The following is a 23,239-nucleotide window of genomic DNA, read 5'->3' as shown; positions in this document are numbered from 1 at the left end:
TCGCACGGACGCCGCGCAGCCTACCTTGGCAACGCCCGGCTGTCCTTCCGGGCAGCCTCAATTGGCTAGCCAGCTCCAAGAGGCCCCGCCCCCTCCCGTCCGCAGTCCGCCCCGGCCGCTCACAGTCAATCAGGCCAGTTGGCAGCTGTGATTGGCCGCGGGGTCGGGTTCGCGTAGGCAGCGCACTGGAGGAGGGGCGCGGCGCCCCGTCTCGAGTCGCGGCCGTCCGGGTCCTCCCGCGCGCCCTGTCGCCCGCCGGTCCTCCTGCAGCCCGCCTGCTGGGCAGGGCCGGCTCGGCCCGGCCATGGAGTCCTACGATATCATCGCCAACCAGCCCGTGGTCATCGACAACGTGAGTCCGGACCGCGGGGTTGTGGGGGAGAGAGCTGTGTCCCGTCCAGGGGTCGCACACGGCGCCGCGCAGTGGCCGGCGCTGGTGGGGCCAGTGCCCACTCGCTGCCCCCGCGGGGCCAGGTGTGGGCCTCGGGACCACTTCCCTCGGAGTCCGGGATGTGCGGGACAGCTGGACATAGCCAGGTGGTCCTTGATGCCCTAGGCCGGTGGACGCGTCTGTCTTGGGTGGAAGCGCTGGGCAAGTTTCGATCCCCGGTCCTTTGCGTATTATGGTCAGCTCTGGACGCCTGATGTAGGTCGGCTGACATTTGACCTTTGCACACTGCTGGCCTCCTCTTTTGGAGGGCCTGATGATCTTTACAACACTTCCCAAGGGGCTGCACCCAGAGGCAAACACTGCACGTTAATTTCTACCAGCCAGGTACCCACCACCACTTGGTAGCCTCTTTGCGGCTTTAACGCCCCCTCTCTTCAAATGGAGAGTGCAGGACCACTTTTCCCAGGACAGAGCAGCAGCAGTTTGGGGTAGTTGTTTGCAAGACTGAAAGGAAAGAGGTCCTGCTTCCTGAGGCTTTGTCTTTCTGCGCCTGGGTTCTGCTTGCTTTCAGCTGCCCTGGGAGATGTCTAGCCTCAGAACCCTTGACATAGCTGGGGTTTTCTGTGGCTGTGCCTAGATGATGCCTCTGGTGTGTAGGCCTTGGAGTTTTTGACAGTGACACACTTCTGCTCTTTCTGGGAGCTGACTCCTTCCCACGTGACCCCCTGATGGAGTCCCTTTGTGGCTGCCTTTTTTTGGAGCACCCATGTGGACTCCCTTAAATCATAACAAGATGTTTATCATGGAGGCTAGTCCTGGGCTTGGGGATGTGCTTGTCTGAACAGTGCTCTGGCAAGCTGCAGTGTACATCAGGCTACTTCCCTTCTTGGTGGCCAACAAGCTTATGCGCTTAGAGGCACCCACTTGGCTCCTTGGGGCTTGGAGGCCCTCTCCTATAACTTGGACATGTTTGTTTCTGCTCTGCATGCCTAGAAGCTTGTGATGGAGATTGGTGGGCAAAGGGCATGAGAAAGTGATCCCTTTACTGAATGGAAGGCTTGCCGGATTCTTGTTGAAATCCTAGGTCCAGCATCCAGGCTGGAGCGGGGACAGGGCCATTCTCTCTTACTCCCCAGGAAAGGTACTTGAGAAAGGCACCAATCTTTGCACACACCAAGTGGTCTCCCCAGGGGGCCCGATATGTGGTGTGTTTCTGCTGGTGAAGAAAGGGACTCCTGAATGACACTGAGGGGTAGCCTCTAGCTATCTTTGGAGTGGAGCTGTATTCCTCCCACAGGAACTAGCCATAGCATGCACAGAGGAGGCTGTGTGTAATGGTTTCTCTCTCCTCGCTGATAGCCTTCTGGTGCGGGTGATTGTTGGTAACGGGGTTAACCTGTGCACTGTAGAATATTGAGCAGCAACCCTGACCTCCTCCCACTAGATGCCTCTAACCCCCCCTCTCCTCTCCCCGTTGAGTTTCCAGACCCAGCCAAATAAAAGTCTCCAGGGCAGGCAATGCAGCATCACTCCCAGTTTTGAGCTACTAATGCTTGTAAACGACCTCGTCCTCTAAGTGGGGTCTCTGGTTTCCTCCCTGCCCAGCTTTGGTGGGGCTGCCTGCTCTCTCCGCTCTCGGGGACACTGACTGCATCTGGAGCCGATGGCAGGAGCTAAACATTGCTTTTCCTTGCAGGGTTCAGGGGTGATCAAGGCTGGTTTTGCGGGAGACCAGATTCCTAAGTACTGTTTCCCAAACTAGTAAGTGTTGCTGGGGCAGCAGCCTCCCCTGACCGCCCTTACTTGCTTTTGGGAAGAACATGGGCCCTGTGGTCACAGCTCCCTTTAAGGGCGGCTGCCCCTCCACCTGTAAGAGGAAACACCAGATTGGTGGGGTTAACCTGAGCTCTGGGAGAGTTCAGTGCTCGGTTTCCTCTTCAGAGCCTCTTTCTTACCTTTGTTTCTGGCTGAGCCAGAGAGGAGGCGAAGGAGCCGGCATTGCCCTGGGGATGGGGTGTGGTGATGGCTGTAGCGGGGATAAAAGGGACCTCTCTCCAGGGAAAGAGCTAAACTCCTGGGGGGGGGGGGGTGGGGGTGATACACAGCTGCCCCTGCCTCCCTGGGAAGGTTTTTCTGGTTATTCTGGGTTTGGGTGCAGCGGCTTGAGCCCCTAGCCTCCCGAAAGCTGAGTGTACATTCTCAGCTATACCCCCATAGCCCCAAAAAATGTTTTCATCAGGGCTTATTTATGTTTAGCATGTAGGAAATATTCTGTCTAGCCCTCTCCACACACCCCAGATGGTGCTGGTGGTAGCAGAAATACCAGAGTGGTACCGTCCTAGAGATCCTGGAGTGCCTGGGTGCTACCTGCCCACTGGGAAGTTTCTCTCGGGAGCCTCTCAGAGCTTGAAGGATGTGTCAGTGGCCTACAGATCAGAGGTGGACCCTGAGTCCCCTGGGAGTGGCTCTAAGAACTACAGGCCTGTGTAGGGCCAAGGCCAGCCTGGGTGTACTGAGGGTGCATGGAAGGGCTTCCTTCAGCTTCCCATCTAGAACTCTGGGTGGGTGTCAGGGAAAGCTGTTGGTGGTACGTGGGGAGTGTGGATCATGATTTGGAATGGCAGCTCATCCAATACATGCTTGCCAAGAACTGAATCTCTGTTCTGGAAGCCATGGCCGTGGGGAGAGACAGTGGCCACTCCACAGCTCTAGGGTTGTCCTCCATCTATTAGCAGGCAAGAGGGTGGCTACCGAAGGCACATCCCTTGCTAGATAGAGCCAGGCCATGAAGGGATCCTGTCGTTCACACTCAGCCCTCCCTGGAGAGAGACCCATTCCTTCAGGCCCCAAACTGCTTGTGCTTCTGGAACCAATGCTGCTGGCCCCCTTCCCATAAGTCTAGGGTCTGACCTTTGCCCTGAGCCACTTCCCAGTACTTAGACTGGCCACCCTCTAAAGCTTTGCGGTTGGGCTACAGCTTTCCTGGACGCAGTTCAGCCATGCACCTGCCCAGCTCACTGACCTTCCGTGTCCTTGCAGTGTTGGACGGCCCAAGCACATGCGGGTCATGGCCGGAGCCCTGGAGGGGGACCTCTTCATCGGACCGAAGGCAGAGGTAACTGGCCCTCCGTTTGAGTTCCTCCGTCACAGGAGAGCTGGCTGCTGGTCAGAGCAACCTGTTCTAGGGTTTCTGCGCCTTTTTGCCACCCCCCCCCACTTTGGTTGTTTAGTGCTGTGTATGTGGCAAGGCAACCCCCTTTCTGTGAGACACAAACAAAATGTCCCTCCTGAGGAACATGCTTGGGCCTCCTGTCCTCGTTCAGAAGCTGTTTGGAAATTATAAGAGAAAGAAATGATTAAGATCACATTCGTGTGATCACAGCACTTGGGAGGGGTGGAGGCAGGAGGATCAGAAGTTCAAAGTCATCTTCAGCTACCCTCAAAAGTGACTGAAGAATTGGAATCACCTAGATTGGATGAACCTGATCCCTGCTCTGAGGAGGGCTGGGGCCGTTTCTTATTCTGGTTAGGCCGGCATACCTGGGGACTTCCAGCCAAATCAGACTCTGAGGGAGCCAATATAGGGTGTGAGGGAAGAGCCAGCTAGGCACCTGGGGAATAAAGGAGCAGCCCTGGGCCTGAAATGGGGAGGCCTGAATAAAGGGGCAGATGAGCGGTTCCTGGGAGGTGAGTACCAGCCACTGTTATAAGAGAAGCTTGTGTCCACTAGACGGGTAGCTGTGGGCAGGTAGAGGTGGCATATCCTCTAGAGGATAGGTGAGGACTGATTAGAGAGCTGGGTCTAGGGGCCAGAGTCCCAGCTGTACTCTGGAAGAATGATGGGTCCAGGTGGCCTAGGAGGGACCATGCTGACAGAACACTGGCTGGATGTTGGTGAACTGCTCCAGATGGATGCTGATGAGGGCGTGAGGAGACAATGTAGACAGTCTAGGCAGTGAGTAAGGAAGCACATTCATGGGGTAAGAGGATGATGGGCTGTGGGATGGGGCACATTTCCAGAATTCTTTCCTTGGCTAGACATAAACAGTGAGTCTTTATAAGGCCCCAGTGAGAAACCAGACAAGGAGTCTACTGAAGTTCACCTTGGGAAACCAGAGACTTTATTGATGGTTATGAGTGAGAGGCTAGTGTGGAAGCAAGGGAAGCCCACAGCAGTCTTCACTCTTGAATGAGCTTTCCCCAGCCTGTATACGCCAGCACCTCTCAAGGCCCTGAGACCATGGGCAGTTAGGGCAGAACTGCCTGTGAATGGCTGGGGGGTACGGGTGGGAGAACTCTCAGGTGAGGGTCCAGTGACACTCCCACCACCTCCTCTGAGGGAACCTCAGCATGCCTGCTCAAAAGGTTTCCTGCAAGCAGGTACAGCCGACCCGATAAAAATGGCTCCTCTTTGCTTGGAGTATCTATTATGTTCTGTAACACTACCTCTTCCTTCAGCTCTTTGTGTCTTTCCACACACATACACACACTCCCTTCAGCAATGTTCCCTGAGCCTTGGAGGGGTGACAGATAACTAGCTATTCTCCAGCTTCAGCGGAGTACCAAGCCCTCATATCATCTTGACCCTCTCTCCATGTCTATAGTCTTGGTATTCCTTCTGCAAAACACAAGTAAGAAAAATGGGAAAAGGGAAACAGAAAGACATCCCAGGGCAGCTGATGATGTTCGGAAGGCACATCACTTTCATGTAACAAACTCACTGCAGTTGTTAGGTAGGGCCTGTGACTTTCCCCAGCCGTGGCGCATTCCTGTCTGAGCTCACAGCACCAGATGTAAATTCCTGTCTCCTGAGCAGGCCTAAACTAATCAGAAAGTTGGTTGTATCCATAACGGTTCGTGCCATTATTGCACTAACTGGCCCATCTTGCCTGGCACTTCCATAGTGTAGCATGCCAGGTTTGCCACCAAGCAGAACTTTGGACCATAATTTCCCCCAGCAGCCTTCATAGCACCTTTCAGCGCTATGAAAGCTAACCAGGGGCTGGGGAAACTTGAACTTCGTCTCAACTGGACCTTACCAAGTCCTGCAACTGAGGCATGCATGACTTCAGCCAACAGGGCCTTACATCTGGTTTTGGTATACAACCAACAGCATGACAGTAGCCTTTTTTGTTTAGGGGGCTTAGAGGGCCTTCTCGGTCAACCCACCCCAACCTAGCACCTGGAATCTCATTATCCTCAAGTCCTCCAGAAGTCTCTTTCATGCTCTCACAAGGTATCTAGCATTCATTCTTCAACTTTTACATGCAAGGGTTGTTGCAGAATCTCTTAGTTACCTTTGTGGGGGACTTAGGATTTCTATTGCTATGACCAAAAAGCAAGTTGGAAGAAAATGGTTTATTCAGCTCACACTTCCATATTGCTGTTCTTCATACAGGAAATAAGGACAGGAACTCAAACAGGGCAGAAATCTAGAGGCAGGAGCTGATGCAGAGGCCATGGAGGGGAGCTGATTACTGCCTTGCTCCCCTTGGCTTGCTCAGCCTGCTTTCTTACAGAACCCAGGACCACCAGCCCAGGAATGGCACCACCCATAATTGGCTGGGCCATCTCCCATCGATAATGCCTTACAGCTGGATCTTATGGAGGTATTTGCTCAATTGAGGCTCCCTCCTTTCAGATGACTCCAGCTTGTGTCAAGTTGACGTCAGACCAGCCAGCACAGTGGGTATCATCCATGCTTCACCCAACCAGAAAGTCTCTGAGAATTTCATAGTATTGCATGGCCCTTGCCCCCTTCGTGACCTGAATCCCTTCCCGTCCTTGCTCCCTTAGGTGACTGTTAAGTCTTTCAGATGGGTTTCCAAATCCACAAAGCACTCAGGTTAGCATTGTGTCATCTATATAATTAAACCTTTTTACCAGGGTTGCTCAGGATGACAGAGCAAGGTCCTAGGCCACCATCCCGTGACAAATAGTAGGGTTGTGAAGGTAACCTTGAAGTATTTTGAAAGTCCATTCCAGGCAAGTATTAGTTTTCAGAAATCCAAAGCTGAGGAGATACTGAAGTAAAATATTAGTGAAGTCCAGTACAGCATTAAAAGACTCCAGGTTGGGGATTTAGTTCAGTGGTAGAGCGCTTGCCTAGCAAGCGCAAGGCCCTGGGTTCGATCTTCAGCTCAAAAAAAAAAAAAAGAAAGAAAGAAAAGACGACTCCATCCGTTTGTATCAGTTATATGGCTTCCTCATCCGGGGATACTTTAATGGGTCCTTGATGCCATTTTCCTGTTCTTTTTCTTCCTTTCTTTTTTTTTTTTTTTTTTTTTTTTTGGTTTTTTGAGACAGGGTTTCTCTGTGTACCTTTGTGCCTTTCCTGGAACTCACTTGGTAGACCAGGCTGGCCTCAAACTCACACAGATCCACCTGCCTCTGCCTCCCGAGTGCTGGGATTACAGGCGTGCGCCACCACCGCCCGGCTCTTTTTTTTTTTTTTTTAAGACAGTGGTTTTTTTTGTTGTTATTTTTTAATTTTATGTTCGTTGGTGTTTTGTTGGCGTGTCTGCGTGTGGGTGTCAGATCCCCTGGAACTGGGATTATAGACAGATGTAAGCTGCCATGTGGTTGCTGGGAATTGAACCCAGGTCCTCTGGAAGAAGTGTCAGTGCTCTTAACCGCTTAGCCCTCTCCAGCCCCAACATTTCCCTAGTCTTGATGAACTCTGTACGGCTCAGGTGGCTCAAACTGATCAGACCTAAGGCCAAGGGCACAGTATTTTATACCCGCCCACCTCGCAGTTGGCTGCACCTTCTTGGCTTAGACTGGTGCGTCCTTGGTTGCCATTCCAATACCTCTACAGCCGGATGGTACCTCTCTGTTTGCCACACCTGGCTGCTAAAAGGACTTCTGTTTGGGTGACTCATCTGTGTTCACCTCCAAGAGAAAAATACACACAGCATACCCAGAGGAGGAAGTTGCCCAACTCTGGTCAAACTTAATCCTTTCACCTGCACTGTGATAGCCGTTTCTGTCACCTGAGACTCCAGGAACCAAGGAACACCTAGTTCCAGCACCCACCCAAGCCCAAATGGGTTGGGTTTTTGTTTTTGTTTTATTGCTTGCTTGTTTGTTTGTTTGGAGGGGGCATCATGAAACAAGATCTCTGTAACCCTAGCTATCCTGGAATTGGCTATGTAGACCAGGCTGGCCTTAAACACAGAGATCCACCTGTCTCTGCCTCCAGAGTGATGGAATTAAAGATGTGTGCCAACACACCTGGTCCAAATAGTTGGCAAGCCAATAAATCCATACTTCAGCATGGAGTTTCCAGTCCCCCTGTGCATGGTCCTCACCTGCAGGTGTCCCTGGCTACCTCATTAGGGAAGTGGCTGTTGTGATCTCTATCCCTGAAAAGCTTCCTCCACCAGCAGCTGGCATAGTGGAGCTCATGAACACCACTCAAGCCCTATGCCTGTCCCAAGATCCCTGCTAAGTCAACCTTCTTCTGAACCGCGGTTAATAACATCCTGTCTTGCCCAGTGACTGGAGTGCCATGTGCCACCTGTCTCAGTTCTGTAACCATCACTCTTAACCAGTGCTTCTCACAGGTTCCAAGTCCCTGAATCTCAGGAAGAGCCCTTTAACGTAGATCGGAGTTGTGTGCTCTTTGGTCCCCCACCTGTAAGCAGCAGCAAGCCAATGCCACGATCTCCGTTTTTCCACCTTTCTTTCTAAGTCCAAGGCTAACATGGAGGGTGCTAGCCATGTGTCCTTGCTTTGCAGTTCCCCCTTCACACAAGCCAGTTCCCTCTGGGCTTCAGTTGCTCATCTTATCACCCAGGTCAGGGGCACTGCAGCTGTTGCTACAAGGAGGGATACTCCAGCACACCACATGGGAAAACAGATGCCCCACCTCAGTGAGGCTTTAGCTGCCCGGCTCATCATCTGGAAACACTGTTGCTTTTCCCAAACTCACCTTTGTAGTTGGTTGGGTTTTTTTACTCTTTGTTCTTTTGGGGGCAGCCAGACCCAGAGGCTCCCAAATAAATACACATGGAGGCTTATTCTTACATATAAATGGCTGGCCTTAGCTTGGCTTGTTTCTAGCCAGCTTTCCTTAAATTATCCCATCTTCCTTTTTGCCTCTGGGCTTTTTCCTTTTCTTATTTTTGTATATCTTGCTTTTACTCTTACTCCATGACTGACTGGGTGGCTGTGTGGCTGGGTGGCTGGCTGGCTGGCCTCTAGTGTCCTCCTCTCCTTGTTCTCTTGCTCCTCAACCTTTTTTTTTTCTTCTCTTTTTCTCCTTCTATTTGTTCTCTCCACCTGCCAGCCGTGCCTATCCTTCCTCCTGCCTCACTATTGGCTGTTCAGCTCTTTATTAGGCCATCAGGTGTTTTAGACAGGCACAGTAACACAGCTTCACAGAGTTAAACAAATGCAATACATCTTTGCATCATTCAAACAAATGTTCCACAGCAAAAACAAATGTAACACATCTTAAAATAATAGTCTACAGCACGTCTTTGTTTTGTCATATCCTGCTGACTACCAGACGTGTTGGAAGAATTCCTTCCCAAGGAGACAGCATCTTTCTCCTCCTTCTATGGTTCCTGCCATAAACCAAAATACAAACTCCATCAGTTTACCCTGGGAAAACCGGTTTTTATTGGGCTCTCTTACAGAGTGTGGATGAGGGGCTACTTAGAGGAGGATGAGGAACCCCAAAGCACCTGCAAAGTTTTTGCCCATCGTGGTGGGGTCTCCCTTCAGTTAGCCTTCCCCAGCTCATGCACTCGACACCTCTCAAGATCTTTGGGCCACACACAGTTAACTGGAAGGACTCTTGGGTGAGGGTCCGGTGACCACACCCTCTCCAGCAGGCACAACTGCAGTTTGCTCAGAAGACTATTCAGTAAGGCGTGTTGCCATCTTCTCTGGTCCTCAGCCATGTGAGGCCAGCTGAGCTCTGGGAGATACCCAGCAGGCAGAGGCAGGAGGCAGCTTCACAGTGCAACAGCTGCTCATGAGGGCCAGGTGCTATGTCCGCTTCTCCCTGTCCTCCAGGAGCACCGGGGGCTACTGACCATCCGCTACCCCATGGAGCACGGTGTGGTACGGGACTGGAATGACATGGAGCGTATCTGGCAGTACGTCTACTCTAAGGACCAGTTGCAGACCTTCTCTGAGGAGGTGTGGTAGCTTCCCCTCCCTCTGCGCTCCATCTTTCCTGATTGCTTCTTTCCCACTCCCTGCCTGCACAGTGATAGGACTTTCCTGCTCGCTCGCTCTGTGCGCATGCGCACAACCAGTGACAGGCCAAGTTTCGGGGCCTGGGCTTTGGAGGGACAAGCGGCTGTCCAGTGGTGCTTTTAGCTCAGGAAAGAAAGCTCTGTTAGGGCCTAGCTTGTCTTTGTGTATGACTCCCTCGTCTCTCATAGCATCCTGTTCTTCTAACGGAGGCCCCGCTGAACCCCAGTAAGAACCGGGAGAAGGCAGCAGAGGTGTTCTTTGAGACCTTCAATGTCCCTGCACTGTTTATCTCCATGCAGGCCGTGCTCAGCCTGTGAGTGCCCCAAGTCCTGACGTCCCTGGGGGCACAGCCTCTTGATCCCCTCCATGCCTGTTTCCAGTGTAGTATAAATAACATCCCAGGGTCCCTTGCGGGGTTGAGGAGGCGGTCTTCCCGCCTCAGTGGCTCAAATAAAAGGATGCTGACCTGGTGGCAGGTACGCAACAGGACGCACAACGGGAGTGGTTTTAGACTCGGGGGACGGGGTCACTCACGCTGTCCCCATCTATGAGGGCTTTGCCATGCCACACTCCATCATGCGGGTAGACATTGCGGGCCGTGACGTCTCCCGATATTTGAGGCTGCTGCTGCGCAAGGAAGGGGCCGACTTCCACACCTCGGCTGAGTTCGAGGTCGTCCGGACCATCAAAGAGGTGATCGAGGGCGTGGGGACGTGGACATGGCCGGGGTTGGGGAGGCCAAGACCATGAAAGCAAGCCGTGCCTGGCTGCAAGCGTCCCTGCTGCGGCCAGCCTAAGAGCGCGCTCTGCCCATACAGCGAGCCTGCTACCTGTCCATCAACCCGCAGAAGGACGAAGCTCTAGAGACGGAGAAGGTGCAGTACACCCTCCCAGACGGCAGCACGCTCGACGTGAGTGGACGGGCCGACGGTGCCTGGGAGCCGGTGCCGGCCTGGAGGAAAGGGACTGGCTGCTCTGGAGAGCCCTGCTTCAGTCTTTCTTCTCCACAGGTGGGGCCCGCACGCTTCCGGGCCCCCGAGCTGCTCTTCCAGCCAGACCTGGTGGGGGATGAGAGTGAGGGGCTCCATGAAGTGCTGGCCTTCGCCATCCACAAGTCCGACATGGACCTTCGCCGGACACTGTTCTCCAATATTGTGCTCTCAGGGGGCTCAACACTCTTTAAAGGTACTGTTGGGGAGAGGGGGGCAAAGCCAAAGGCCCAGGGTAGCTAGCACCTCAGACCACCCGCTCTCTGGAGCCAGCAGTGTGCCATCTCCACCACCCTTTTGGCAGTACTCCGTGAACAGGACCTTGTGGTAGGGGAGATGTTTTTAGTTTATTGTTTTTTAAGAGACTCGATTTAGAATTAATTATGCCAGGCATGACGGCATATACCTGTCATTTCGATACTCAGGAGGCTAAGGCAGGAAGATCATGAGTTCACTGCCAAACCTGGATTACATAGGATGAGACACTCTTTCATAAAAAAAGAAAAAGAAGCCAAAATAACAACCAAGCACTAAAATGAAGTTTTCCTTTGCTTGTGACTAGACGGTCAGTCTGCCATGGAGTGTTCAGTTGAGGCGTCTTCAGGCAGGACGTAGGGTCAGGTGGCACTGTATGGCTTCAGGTTACATCTCATGTCAGCCTCTCAACAAGCTGTACCCTCCAGGGTGCTGGCAGAGAGACAGCAACAGCTAGCGGTCTAAGGGCCACCATGGCAAGGAGGCTGGCTGTGGTCCAGGCTTGACCATCCTTGTATCCACAGGCTTTGGAGACAGGTTACTAAGTGAAGTAAAGAAGCTCGCCCCAAAGGACGTTAAAATCAAGGTGAGACTGGACACCTCTGGGGAGAGGGAGCTGGGGACCCCTCTGAGCCTGTGTTCCCCATTCTCCACCCTGAACTACCACTCATGCCCTCGCTGCCTTGGGTTTGAGGGTGGTGGCTGTGTAGGGACAGGTGGTTATACAGCCATTTGCTCCTTCTAGATCTCAGCTCCTCAGGAACGGCTGTACTCCACATGGATCGGGTGAGATGGGGCTCAAGCAGAAGAGCATGGGGAGAGACTTCTCCAAGGCTTTGCACAGGCCGGGGGAAATGGATGGATTTCCTTCTCAAGTAAAAGGATGGGAGTTCTGAGGACCCAGGATAGCAGTTGGCCCAGCCCACAGGTACCAAAGAATATTGTCTCTCCATCTTTACAGCGGCTCCATCCTCGCCTCCCTGGACACCTTCAAGAAGATGTGGGTATCCAAAAAGGAATATGAAGAAGATGGCTCCCGTGCGATTCATCGCAAAACCTTCTAATGCCCAAGGAGGGTGGACATATTGGGAGACAGGGAGGAAAGGGGAGCCAGAGCCCTTGACCCCTTTTGGTCTGGGTTCATGCTCTAGGCCTAGGGTCCCCTGCATGCCCAGACCCCAGAGCAGGTGGTGCCGTCATGCTCACCTGTAGCCCTCCCCTCCCCCTGTGCTCAACATACACACACAGACACACAGAGAGTAATGTTTAGCTGCATGGATGGCAGTCCCAAGCTGGAGCATAGGAATCGAAGAGTCCGCCATCGAGTTGGTGTGGGCGACCCTCTCAGCAGGACCACTTTGGCCTGTGGTTCCTTGCTCCATTCTTGAAGCTCCAAGACCAGACATTCACATGCTCCGTTTGTTCTGACAGCCTCCAACTGGGGCTAGAGTCCCTGGATCACTGGAGTGGGCTGAGGGGGCAGCCAGGAGCTCCCATTAGGGTGATGAGGACATTGGTGTGCCAATTTCCTCTTCCTGGCTTGACAGGGCTGCCTGGACCCTTGGACACCCAGTTTTGCTGGGCAGATGCCCTAGATAGAACTGACTAAGGGAACAGTCCTCCATTCCCCAAGAAGGAATGTGGCCAAGGGTCAGCATCAGAGCCATGGGTAGCCACACCTTGTGGTCTGCCCCACTCCCTTTCAAAGCACTACTTTGATTTGCTATTCCCCGCCTTTCCCTCGGTGCCCTGGACAGGAAGGGATTATGGTCTCTTTATTTGCTGAGGGGAAGCCACTTCATCAGGCGTTAGACGCAAAGGGTAGGCACCTCACCTCCCTCAAGAAAGGTCTTCACCATGGCCAGGGCCCCACCTCCCTCTCCAGAGCTGAACAATAATTTAACACAGTTGCCTGAAAATGATTCTTTTTATAAATCATTATAGTAATAATTATGGACAAAGCCCAATGTGTGGCTCTGATTCTTGTGGCTTCCTTCATGTGCTCTCATTTGCTCGCTCATCCTTGGGGACATTGAGAGAAAGGACCAGAGGGAACTCGGCATGACACTGGCATAGCTCAGGAGCTTGAGGCCTTTGGTGGTTGGCAGGGCAATGGGACTAGTGAGACTAGCCTCATTACCCTCTTGCCGTGACCTGCTAGGGGAAGCAGAGCCAGGCTGCCTTCCCTGCATATTCCTGGACAGGGCCACCACGTGTGTCTCGCATCTCACACAGGCCTGCAGGGGCACGCAGGTGCGGGCAGTGATGCAGACTTAGCAGCCTAGGGCCGGATGAGAAGGGCAGGGCAGCCTAAGAATGGACGGTGCTGGACAGGAAGAAGCAGAACACAATCAGGAAGTCCTTCAGGCAGTGAGGGCTCAACGGGCGGGCAGGGGTCTGTGCTTGTTAGTGTGTCAGCACGGCACGTCTTTGATGGAGAACAAGACGGCGTAGCCCCACAAAGCATTCAGCACTGAGAAATCGCAGCCATTTTGGAACAGTGTTGGGCTGACAGCGTGAGGGCGGAGCCATTCGGTGGGGCATGCTGGCTTGTTAGAGCTTGGGTCAGTCAGTGGTTAGGGAGAGCCTTTGATGGTTGTTGGTGAGGAAGGGTAAACTGGCCTGTGGCACAGTGACATAAACCAAAGAGGTCAGCTGGGCGAGGGTGTGGAGGAGGTTGTTGAGCTATGTACTAGATGACAAGTTTTCACTCTGGAAGGACAGTGACCAGAGCCAAGTGTTGAAAGCTACAGGCCAAACTACTGATCAGGTATGTGTGCAGGGGATTCTGGGCGGCCGTATAGTCAAAGCGTAGCATCAGTTTACACAGCACCCTTTGCCGAGGGGCCCTGCAGACCAGCTCTTGTGCAGGGTTCTGCTGGCACCCCTGGCTCCTGTGTTCGGAACCTTCCTGCTGAGCTCCTCCTTCCTCACAGGCCCCTCTTGTCAGTCACCAAGTCCTGTCTCCTGCAGTCCCCCGTTACCCGTGGAGACCATGACCCTGCTCCATTCTGCCCATCCAGTGTGTTTGCTCTCACAATTACTGCGCGGGTAACCACCTCAGATCTGTAATGAGTTATAAGCCATACAATAAAATATTCATGAGTCCTTACAGATATGAGTAAATATCGCCATGGGGGGAAGGGACAAACCCCCCTTCAGTAGAACTCCCGTTAACGTAGCCCTCCACTTCCTGGGAAAACCAAAACAGCTGGCTGGTGTGATCTGGCAAAATCACTTCGGGAACCACGCTGCTGCACTGGAGGTCTTTCTCATTCCTTCCTTAAGAGAACCCGACCTGCGGCTGCTTGCCAGCTCTGCTCCTGCTGGTCTGTCCAGGAACCACCCCTATGCATGTCAAAGTCACTTTTTTTTTTTTTTTTTTTAAGGAAAAAATAAAAATAAAAAAAGGCCTCCATACCCCCAGGAATGGCCTGGTAAGAGCTACAGCCGAGGGGAACAGCTAGACTAGGCCTTGTGTTGTACTGATTTACAGGTATGAACTGGTTTTGTTCTACTAATGCTGACAAACACTTAACTGTGTGAGCAAGCACCAGGTTAGAATACATACATGGGTCTCCTGCCTCTGCTTGGAGGGCCTAGAATCAGTGGCACCCCATAAACAATGAACACAGTGTCCGGGTCTATCCTTCAGCTCCCTAAAGGGAAACTCAAATGACTTAAAAGCAATGTACGACTGACTTCACGCAGCCCCCAGTGCTCCAATCTTTAATATATTAGAGACCGTACAATAAAATACTTGAGTCCCGACATGTGACTAAAGGCTGGGGGATGGCTCAGTTGATAAAGCGCTGGCCATGCACTTGAAGGCCTGAGTTCATATGTAGGATACCTCCCCTTGAGTTGGTGAGGTGTATGTATTGTCCCAAAACAATGACAAGACAGGCCATTGCTTCCTTTTGGCTGTCCCCAGTATTTGAGGTAAGATCTTATTGCTAAGAATACTCACATATTGGTCACGGGACATGTCAAAATCAAACTGTAACTGACCAGGAAGCTTCCTCCCTGCTGGCTAGCTCTAAGCACTGGAAGGTGCTATGGAGGCTGCTGTGGGGAGAGTTAAGTCTTAACCCAGCTGTGAACTAGAATGACTGGCTTGGCAAGAGATGCCTATGGGTGCGATAGTGACGCCAGTGTTGGGGGGACCAACCACTTCTGACTGAATGAATAAATGCATACCTGGTGCACACATCTGTCTGAAGAACCCACGGCTGGGGCAGCTCACCTACCCAGGGGTGAACCTACTGCTACTGTTTTGCTAAAAGGACGGTATCAGGCTCCCCTCTGTCCACCCATAGATTAGTGCAGCGCTCAGAGCTCCACAGAGAAGTCGGTCTGCACAGTGGAGGATGGTTAGACAAACTCACAACTGCAGAGTGCAGAGACTAACGACATCTGTTTACTCCCTATCCCCAAGACTCGGGGCCAGCATGGAAGAGAGGCACAAAGTTTGTAGGAGCCAGAAGCTGGGGAGGACTGAACTCTGTCTTTGGGATGTGACAGGGCAGTGCACTCAGCAACTCCCAGCAGCTCTGAGCCCAAGAGCAACCCAGTCAACCAACATTCTAGCATGATGTGGAACATCACGAATCCCCAGTCAGGGACTATGGACAGTTGATTGTCTCTGGGGGAGAGTCTGTGTTCAAGTTACTGATAGGTTGACCGTGTTCCAACAGATACCCAGAAGTATATGGGCAGCACAAACTGGAATCGGGTTGGTTATTAAAATTTAAAAATCACTGGCAGTGTCCAAAGACTGAGCAAGACGGGAATGCCCCAGACAGTGGAATGTAACTCTGAACCGAATCCTCTTGATGGAAAAGACACTGAATAGCTCAGTGTGGTGACACATGCCTCCAATTCCAGCAACCAGGAGACTGACAGAGGATCTTGAGTTTGAGGTCAGCCTGGGCTACACAGCAGTATTCCCTACCCCCCCCCATCTCTCTCTCCCCTCACACACACACACACACACAACTAATGAGCATTTAGGAAAACTTGATGTCTAAGGATTAGGTGATTGAAATATATAAACTACCTTCCTGGTTTTTGATAGTCATACTGTACAGACTAGGTAGTCTGTAAGATGGAACACAGGAGGGGCTAGAGATGGCTCTGGGTTTTTTAAAAGGCACACTCGGTCACTCAGTAGGTAAAGACACCACACAAGTTTGATGTCCTGAGTTACTCTCCCAAGTCCATATAAAGGTGGAAGGACTGAACAACTTCACAAAGTTATCCTCTATGTGTGCGCTGTAGCCCGTGTGCCCACAAACACTGCACATGCACACATGCACACAGAACAAATTAAAACCAAAAAATACACACCGGGTGTGGTGGCAACATGGCTTTAATCCTAGCACTCAGTTTTGATTCTCTGAGGTGGATCTCTGAGTTTGAGCTAGCCTGGTCTACACAGGAAGTTCCAGACTAGCCAGAGTTATATGGTGAGACCCTGTCTCAAAACGAAAACAAAAAACCATACACACATGTATGATAGAGCATCAGACTGGCCATTTACAAGGGGTTTTGGAAATGGTTATTCCTGAACTTGCAGATAGTTTAATGAAGTCTGTATTTCTCCTTGGTGACAGGAGACAAACCAAAGGTTCAGCTGAAACCCTCCTCCAGGCAGAACCTGAGATTCAGTCCTCTTGGTCAGAACACAGCATTTCCTTCTTTCCCAGTGGCCCAAGGAGGTACAGGATACTCAAGCCCACGTGACTAACAAAGTGGGGTTCTCAGCCTCAGCTGCAGACTAGAAGCACCTGGGAACTCGGAAGCTCTGCCACCCAAGTCCCACCCCCATGGACTACACTTTAGTAGTCTAGGATGGCCTCCCTCCTAAGATTTGTAGATCTTCAGTGATTCCAAAGTGCAGCTAAATCAAAGACTCAGGAATTTACTAGTCTGTTTCTTATTGCAGCTATAAAAAGTTAATCACAAACATAGGGACTTAGAATGTAAATTTATTATCTTACACAGCAGCTCAACATAGGTTTTGTTAGAATCAAAGCATTACAGGCCTTCATACCTGGAGACTACACCCTCTTGCCTTCCTTCCAGAGACCACCTGCATCTCTTGGCTCAAGGCCTCTTTCCTGGGTTATCAGCATCATTAGGTCCCTCTTTCTACTCCACCTGGATAATCCAAGAGTCTCCCTAATTTTTAAGATATTTATTATTTACTTAGTGAGGGTGTGCCACAGCACGTGTGGAGGGCAGAGGACAACTCATGGGGGTAGGTTCCCTCCTTCCATCAGGTGGGTCCCGGGGACTGAACTCAGGTCCTCAGGCGGGACAGCTGGTACCTTTACCTGCTGAGCCAGACAGGTGGCCAACCAGACAGCTGTCCCTAACTCCCATCTACAACCTAATTCCTGTTTGCTATGTGACCTAAGGTACGTACAGGTTTGGGGGTTTAAGATGCGGATTGGATTATTGTTCTGCATGCCTCAGCCTGTAAATGCCCTGGAGATTTTCCTTTCTGAACTGGTTACAATCCTTAAAAACAGCAAGGAAGATCTGGCAGTGAGAGGCCAGGGGAGCACAGACTAACTTAATGATCTAGCTCATCCTCTGCAGTTTGAAGGAGTGAAAAGGTAAGGAGACTGCAGACAGGAGCACCCGGAGTGTACAGGAGCAGATGGGAAACAGCATTTAAAGTGGGGTTGTAGAGTAAGATTTAACAGCACGTGGGATCCCTCTCCCACAGGAAAGGCCTTGAGTGAGCACTAGGAAGCAGAGATGATCACTCAGAGTGAAAGCAATAGCTTAGACTGCATCTTCCAAACACATCAGCAAGATAGAGGAAGAGCCTTTCCCCCAGGCTCTCCATCCCTGAATTCAAACTGAAAATTATGTATGCTGAACGTCTACCAAATTTCAACATAAAATGAAAAGGTATTTCCATTTTACAGAAATTTCTTTTGAGAATTTCACCAACATATCATACATATGGTGGCTGAGGTGAACTGTTGCTCTCTTGCCCAATTTATATTTCCATGGTACTTCTGAAGAGAACACCTCACATTTAAAATTTAGTAAATCCCTAGATGTCAGTACTGAGTTCAAATGATGATGATTATTATTTTGAGTGACAGTCTGTCTATCTTGCCCAGACTCAGGTGATCCTCACACTGCAGACTCTCAAGTAACTGGGACCATAAATGACTTCACAGTGTCCATCTTAGTGTGTCTCTCCTTTCCTCCTCTCTCCTTTAAACTTGGAAGGCAGACCTTATTTAAAGGGAACCACAGCTAGATACAGATCATAGCCACAGTCCCCAGTGGGGGACAGACTGGACTCCCTGAGCCCCACAATGTCCTTCCCCTAGTCTAGATTCAGAGTTGGACAGTGGCTCACTAGCATGTGGCTCAGTTGTTCCATCATTAGCACTGCAAAAACAAAAACATCAAGATCCATGCAAGGTCCAAATACTGCCATTGCTTCCACCCTTTAAAATCTCCCTTAGTTTCTGCCCTCCCTATCCATATATAAAATTTAAAATTTTTAAAAATAAAAACCTAACAACTCTATACTGGTTTTACATTCTGAGTAGATGTCAAGCCGGTATTAAGAGATAGCTGATCTCAATATAAAAAATCTACAGAAGCCAGGTGGTGGTGGTGGTGATGGTGATACACACTTTTAATCCCAGCACTTGGGAGGCAAAGGCAGGTGGATTTCTGTGAGTTCAGGGTCAGTTTGGTCTACAGAGGAAGTTCCGGAACAGCCAAGAATACACAGAGAAACCCTGTCTCAAAACCAAAAGAACTACAGAAATAAGACTAGCCACCTATGGGAGGAGCCAATGCAATGGCTAGTCTTTATTAGAGAGAAATTTTCTATCACATTCTGAAAAGTTAACGCAGGGGCTCAGTGGGCCAGCTGGTGGGGCACCAGCTTATAATGGGTTCCACAGCTTGGGCATCGCTGAGCCTCGCCTTTGTGCAGCCAAAACCAGATAACAGTACAGTTGTCCTCTTCACCTGAAAGGGAAAAGGTGGTTCAAAGTCATCCAGCGCCAGCGCACAAAGGGAGATTTTCAACATTCATCTCTCTCCTGCAGACACTTCAGAGACCAAAACACCAACAACCCACAAAACCCGCAGTTGACTCTTGATCACTTTAAGCTCTGCTCTTTCAAATTAAAAAATAGGGCTGAGTGAAATAACCTTGTTGGTTCCAACAATTCCATTCCCTACGCAGAATCCCAAAGTGGGATAAGTACCTGTTTGTATCCCTAATGCCTGGCATACAAGTTTTTTTAATATATATATATACACACATATATATATACATATATACACATACACATACATACATATATGTATAGATATATATGTATATGTATGTATAGATGCATTGTGTATGTGTATAAAAATCTGGGCTGGAAAGATGGTTCAACAATTAAGAGCATGGATTGCTCTTCCAGAGAACCTGAGTTCAATTCCCAGTATCCATATCAGGTGGCCAGGTGGCTCACAACCTCGCTTGTATAACTACAGCTCCAGGGCATCTGACTCTTGTGGCTCATGCATACTGAGATGGTCAGAACCCTTACAACAATTTATGAGTATTTTTATGCACACAATCAATCACATGCACGTAACTGAAGCAACTTATAGACATCCTGTGTAGCAGGTTATAAACAAATGGACCAGAAAATAAAGGCAAGGTACTTACAGATGCAGCCCACTATTCGCTTGTTGGTGATGGACGGGACTAAATTAGGATCTTCCTTGGTGCCTGAAGCTGCCTTTGGAGGTAGCATATTGTATGGATCCTGAAAGACAAGAAGTGACTAATTACGACAGACATCCCCCACAACGACACTGCAAAGGGGCTGTTCCTACAAGTTGGGTTTCCAGGACCAAATGCAGGCTGACAGGAGACTCCTCGAATCCCATCCACGTCCAAGGGCTCCAGAGGACACAGAGCTTTTCCTCACCAGTCCCTTCTGAGCTGCTATCATGATCTCCCTCTCCAGCCCTGTAGCCTGCTCCTCATCAGTAGGAACACCACCTAAAAGAAGGAAAATGAATGTCAACGGATAGGACCGCGAATCAACACACGCTAAAATGATCGATACGGGAAAGGTGACATTGTGGGCGTCTTTGGTGGGCTTCCAAGTATTTCCACGGTCCCCTAAACCCACTGAGTCATGACTCCCAGAGCCTTAGGGGAAGCTTGCCCCACCACCCGCCGAAGCTTGTTTTTCGACTGTTTCCTAAAATCAAGTCAATGAGAGTGTCCTGGCTGCAATCTGAAAGCCGGTCCAGTCCTTTCTCACCCCTCCAACAGTCCCTGTCTCCCAAGGTCACCCGGCACCTTCCAGACGGGGCACCTTAGCAGCGGCCAATCGGGCGGGCGAGCGGCCGGCCGAAATTACAGCCAGACCGCGCGGAACGCAGGCTCCCGGAGCGGAAGGTGGTCAACGGCGCCGAGGGCGCTCAATGGCCGACCCCGCTCGCTCGCCCGCCCGGTTACCAACCACCCCGGAGGCCACGGACACCGGCCTCGCTCGCCCAGCGGGCCACGTACCTGCAGACGCCATGGAGCGCGTCGCAACCGCGCCACCGGGCCCGCGGGCCCTCAGGGCCTGCGCCGCCAGAGCGCCCACTCCGCGAAGTAACCTTGAAGCCATCTCGCCCGAGACAAGCAGATGCACTTCCGGGAACAGGCTCGGCAAGACAGGCGGGACTTCCGGCGATGGGCGTCCGTCAACGTCCAGCCAGCCTTCCGCTTCCTCCCCCCAGCCTGCCGGAGCAGCGAAGGGAGATGCTGCGCATGTGCCAGCCACATAGGCAGGCATTCCTGTTGTGGAAGTGCTGTTGGAAGCTTAAGTTCCCCTCAGTCAGGGACCTGCTGCTGCACCACAAATGGTGCAAACTTGGACGTGAGCTCAGGAAGACTTTCGTTTGCTGTGCCTGTTAGTCGCGGCTTCGGGTCTGCAGGCAGAGCCATTAGCCATCACCAACTTGTTGCAATGTCCCACCCTGTCAGAATTGGGCAGGACCTCCCCCCACAGTCTTGGCCTCAGTTTCTCTTCCTTTTTGTTTGTTTGTTTGTTTGTTTGTTTTTTAGGCAGGGTATCACTATGTACAGTCAACCCTGACTGACCCGGGAACTCGCTTTGTAGATCAGACTAGTCTCAGAAATCTGGCTCTCTGCTGGGATTAAAGGCTTACACCACCCTCGATTTCCTCCTACAGCAGTGCCATGGGATGGATGTAATGGTGTTAGTTAGCCCCAGGGACCGGGATGGATGTAGGACACCTTCTGGTGGCTACTCCATGAGGTTATGGACCAGTGAGGGCATACTAGAGGAGGAAGGAAGGAACGTTAATAATGCAAGTGGAAGTCACGGTAGGCACTGTGGCCAAAGGCCTCCAAACACAAAACATCTTCCCATTGCTCCCCACTGCACACAGACAGGTGAAGTGTGAAAACCCACGGCAAGACGGCTAGAGGACTTCCCAACACTGACCACTTCATGGGCCTAGTATTTGTTCACGTTGTGCAATATTCCTGAAACACCAGGCTTCCCTAATGGTGCCCAGTGACGGAATCTCCAACACCATGCAGAGGCCTGGCATAAGATACTATCAAGTAACTTTTAGTCAATCCGGCCACTTGGACCAAATATAAAGCTTATAGGTCAATTTGTGGCTAACTATGAAGGACTAAATTCCCAGGTGTTGTCATTTGCCCCTTGTGGGTTATTTTCAAAAGGGGCTGGTGGAACATTCCTTCAGAGCAACTAACTGGGTCTTTGTGGATGCTGCCACCAAGTTTAAAAAAAAAAAAAGTCTCTATTCTGAGGCCCCAAATTCCTTGATCCTGTTTGAAAATGGGCTTCACTTGGCATGGTTTTCATTATTCCTGCCTGACCTCACTACAGTCATCCCAATTAAGCTGGGGAAAAAAATCCCTTGGTTCAAGAAATACTTCCCCCATGGACTTATTACTGATTTGTACCTGCATTAGGTGTTTGGTGAGGGGAAGAAAAAACAGCCAGCCCCATCAGCCAGCTCATCCATCTTTTTTCCTTTTGGTAACAGTCAAGAAAACTAATACTAGGTATTCCTTGTATCCCATCAAGTGCAAATTTCAGAATACACTCTTTGGAAATAGGACTTGATGGAGACGAGGAAGTTCTTCATTTGAGGACTAACTCCTCTTGCAGATGCATGCTGCCAAATGTAATGGTCTGATCAGGCCTGCAGCAAAGAATCCCGTAACTCAAATGTTAAATAGTCTTTTAATAATAATAATAATAATAATAATAATAATAATAATAATAATAATCCTCAGAGCCAGATATTGGGGTCAATGCTGAAAGACCAGAGAGACAAAGGAACAAGCCACAGCCACGTCTCACCTTGCCAACTCCACGAATCCTCTGACTGAAATCCTGAGTCTTCACCCGAAAGGTCTCCAGCCTAAAAGCTTCTAGTTCCTGTCTCCTCACGCCTTATATACCTTTCTCCGCCCAGCCATATAACTTCCTTCTTAGTGCTGGGATTAAAGGTGTGTGGGCTTCCCAAGCAAAAAGCATGAGATCTCAAATACTGGGATTCAAGGTGTGTGCCATTACTACCTGGCTCTGTTTCTCTCCTAGACTGAGTCAATCTCATGTAATCCAAGGTGGCTGTGAACTCACAGAGATCCAGATGGATCTCTGCCTCCTGAGTGCTGGTATTAAAGGTGTGTGCCACCACTGTCTGGCCTCTATATTTAATCTAGTGGCTTCTTCTGTCCTCTGATCTTCAAGCAAATTTTATTAGGGTACCCAGTATATCACCACAGAATCCTGTTTAATTTACTTGTGTTTTAAGCCAGAGTTTTCCTATCTTAACCACAAACCCTTGTCTCAGTGACTATCTACTAACCTGGCTCTTAGCAAGCCGGTGAACATTCAGTTCTGATATAAGTCCCCAATGCCTCACTGTAAAATGGAATATACCAAGCTCTAATATGGAAATTTAAACTTTATTTTGTATTACTGAAGATTGTGTGTGTGTGTGTGTGTGTGTTTACACATGTGGGCACACACATGCCACAGTATGCTTGTGGAGGTCAGAAGACAACTCTGTGGAGTCAGTTCTCTCCTTCTAACTTTATGTTCCAGGGCTTGAACTCTGGTCCTCAGGCATGTGTAGCAAGTACCATCCATTACGCACTAAACCATTCTGCTGGCCCAAGGTAAAATTTTAGTTTAGACTTTGTGGTGATTTGAATGAGAATACCCCCATAAGCTGCTATGTTTGAACACTTGGTCCCCAGTTGATGGACCTGTTTGGGAAGGACTAGGAGGTGTGGCCTTGTTGGAGATGTGCCACTGCTAGTAGTGGGCTCTGAGATTTC

The 23,239-nt window shown here is 50.6% G+C and overlaps 2 protein-coding genes across 2 annotated transcripts; one reads left to right on the top strand and one right to left on the bottom strand.

Annotated features, from left to right (window-relative positions):
- The first annotated feature begins 161 nt into the window (after window positions 1–161).
- Actr1b (actin related protein 1B) lies at window positions 162–13,959 on the top strand. The gene is made up of 11 exons (XM_036167907.1): window positions 162–352; window positions 2,088–2,152; window positions 3,431–3,506; window positions 9,416–9,541; window positions 9,790–9,914; window positions 10,078–10,294; window positions 10,420–10,512; window positions 10,612–10,786; window positions 11,370–11,431; window positions 11,591–11,631; window positions 11,807–13,959. Exons 1-11 carry the CDS (start codon window positions 305–307, stop codon window positions 11,907–11,909), a joined length of 1,131 nt encoding a protein of 376 aa, XP_036023800.1. The 5' UTR covers window positions 162–304; the 3' UTR covers window positions 11,910–13,959.
- A 4,707-nt stretch (window positions 13,960–18,666) lies between these two features.
- Window positions 18,667–20,611, bottom strand: LOC118569834 (cytochrome c oxidase subunit 5B, mitochondrial). The gene is made up of 4 exons (XM_036168087.1): window positions 20,414–20,611; window positions 19,821–19,894; window positions 19,556–19,655; window positions 18,667–18,858 (listed from the first exon to the last, which is right to left on the bottom strand). Exons 1-4 carry the CDS (start codon window positions 20,514–20,516, stop codon window positions 18,746–18,748), a joined length of 390 nt encoding a protein of 129 aa, XP_036023980.1. The 5' UTR covers window positions 20,517–20,611; the 3' UTR covers window positions 18,667–18,745.
- Window positions 20,612–23,239: the final 2,628 nt, after the last annotated feature.

Source organism: Onychomys torridus, chromosome 18 (assembly GCF_903995425.1).
Source record: "Onychomys torridus chromosome 18, mOncTor1.1, whole genome shotgun sequence".
NCBI lineage: Eukaryota > Metazoa > Chordata > Mammalia > Rodentia > Cricetidae > Onychomys > Onychomys torridus.
This window is presented reverse-complemented; position numbering and strand designations above follow the sequence as displayed.

Coding starts and splice junctions, on each gene's coding strand:
- LOC118569834 (XM_036168087.1), bottom strand. CDS start 20,516: ATGGCTTCAAGGTTACTTCGCGGAGTGGGCGCTCTGGCGGCGCAGGCC. Junction 19,656..19,820: donor TAGCAGCTCAGAAGGGACTG/GTGAGGAAAAGC, acceptor CTTGTCTTTCAG/GATCCATACAATATGCTACC. Junction 18,859..19,555: donor GCGAATAGTGGGCTGCATCT/GTAAGTACCTTG, acceptor TTTCCCTTTCAG/GTGAAGAGGACAACTGTACT.
- Actr1b (XM_036167907.1), top strand. CDS start 305: ATGGAGTCCTACGATATCATCGCCAACCAGCCCGTGGTCATCGACAAC. Junction 353..2,087: donor AGCCCGTGGTCATCGACAAC/GTGAGTCCGGAC, acceptor TTTTCCTTGCAG/GGTTCAGGGGTGATCAAGGC. Junction 2,153..3,430: donor AAGTACTGTTTCCCAAACTA/GTAAGTGTTGCT, acceptor GTGTCCTTGCAG/TGTTGGACGGCCCAAGCACA.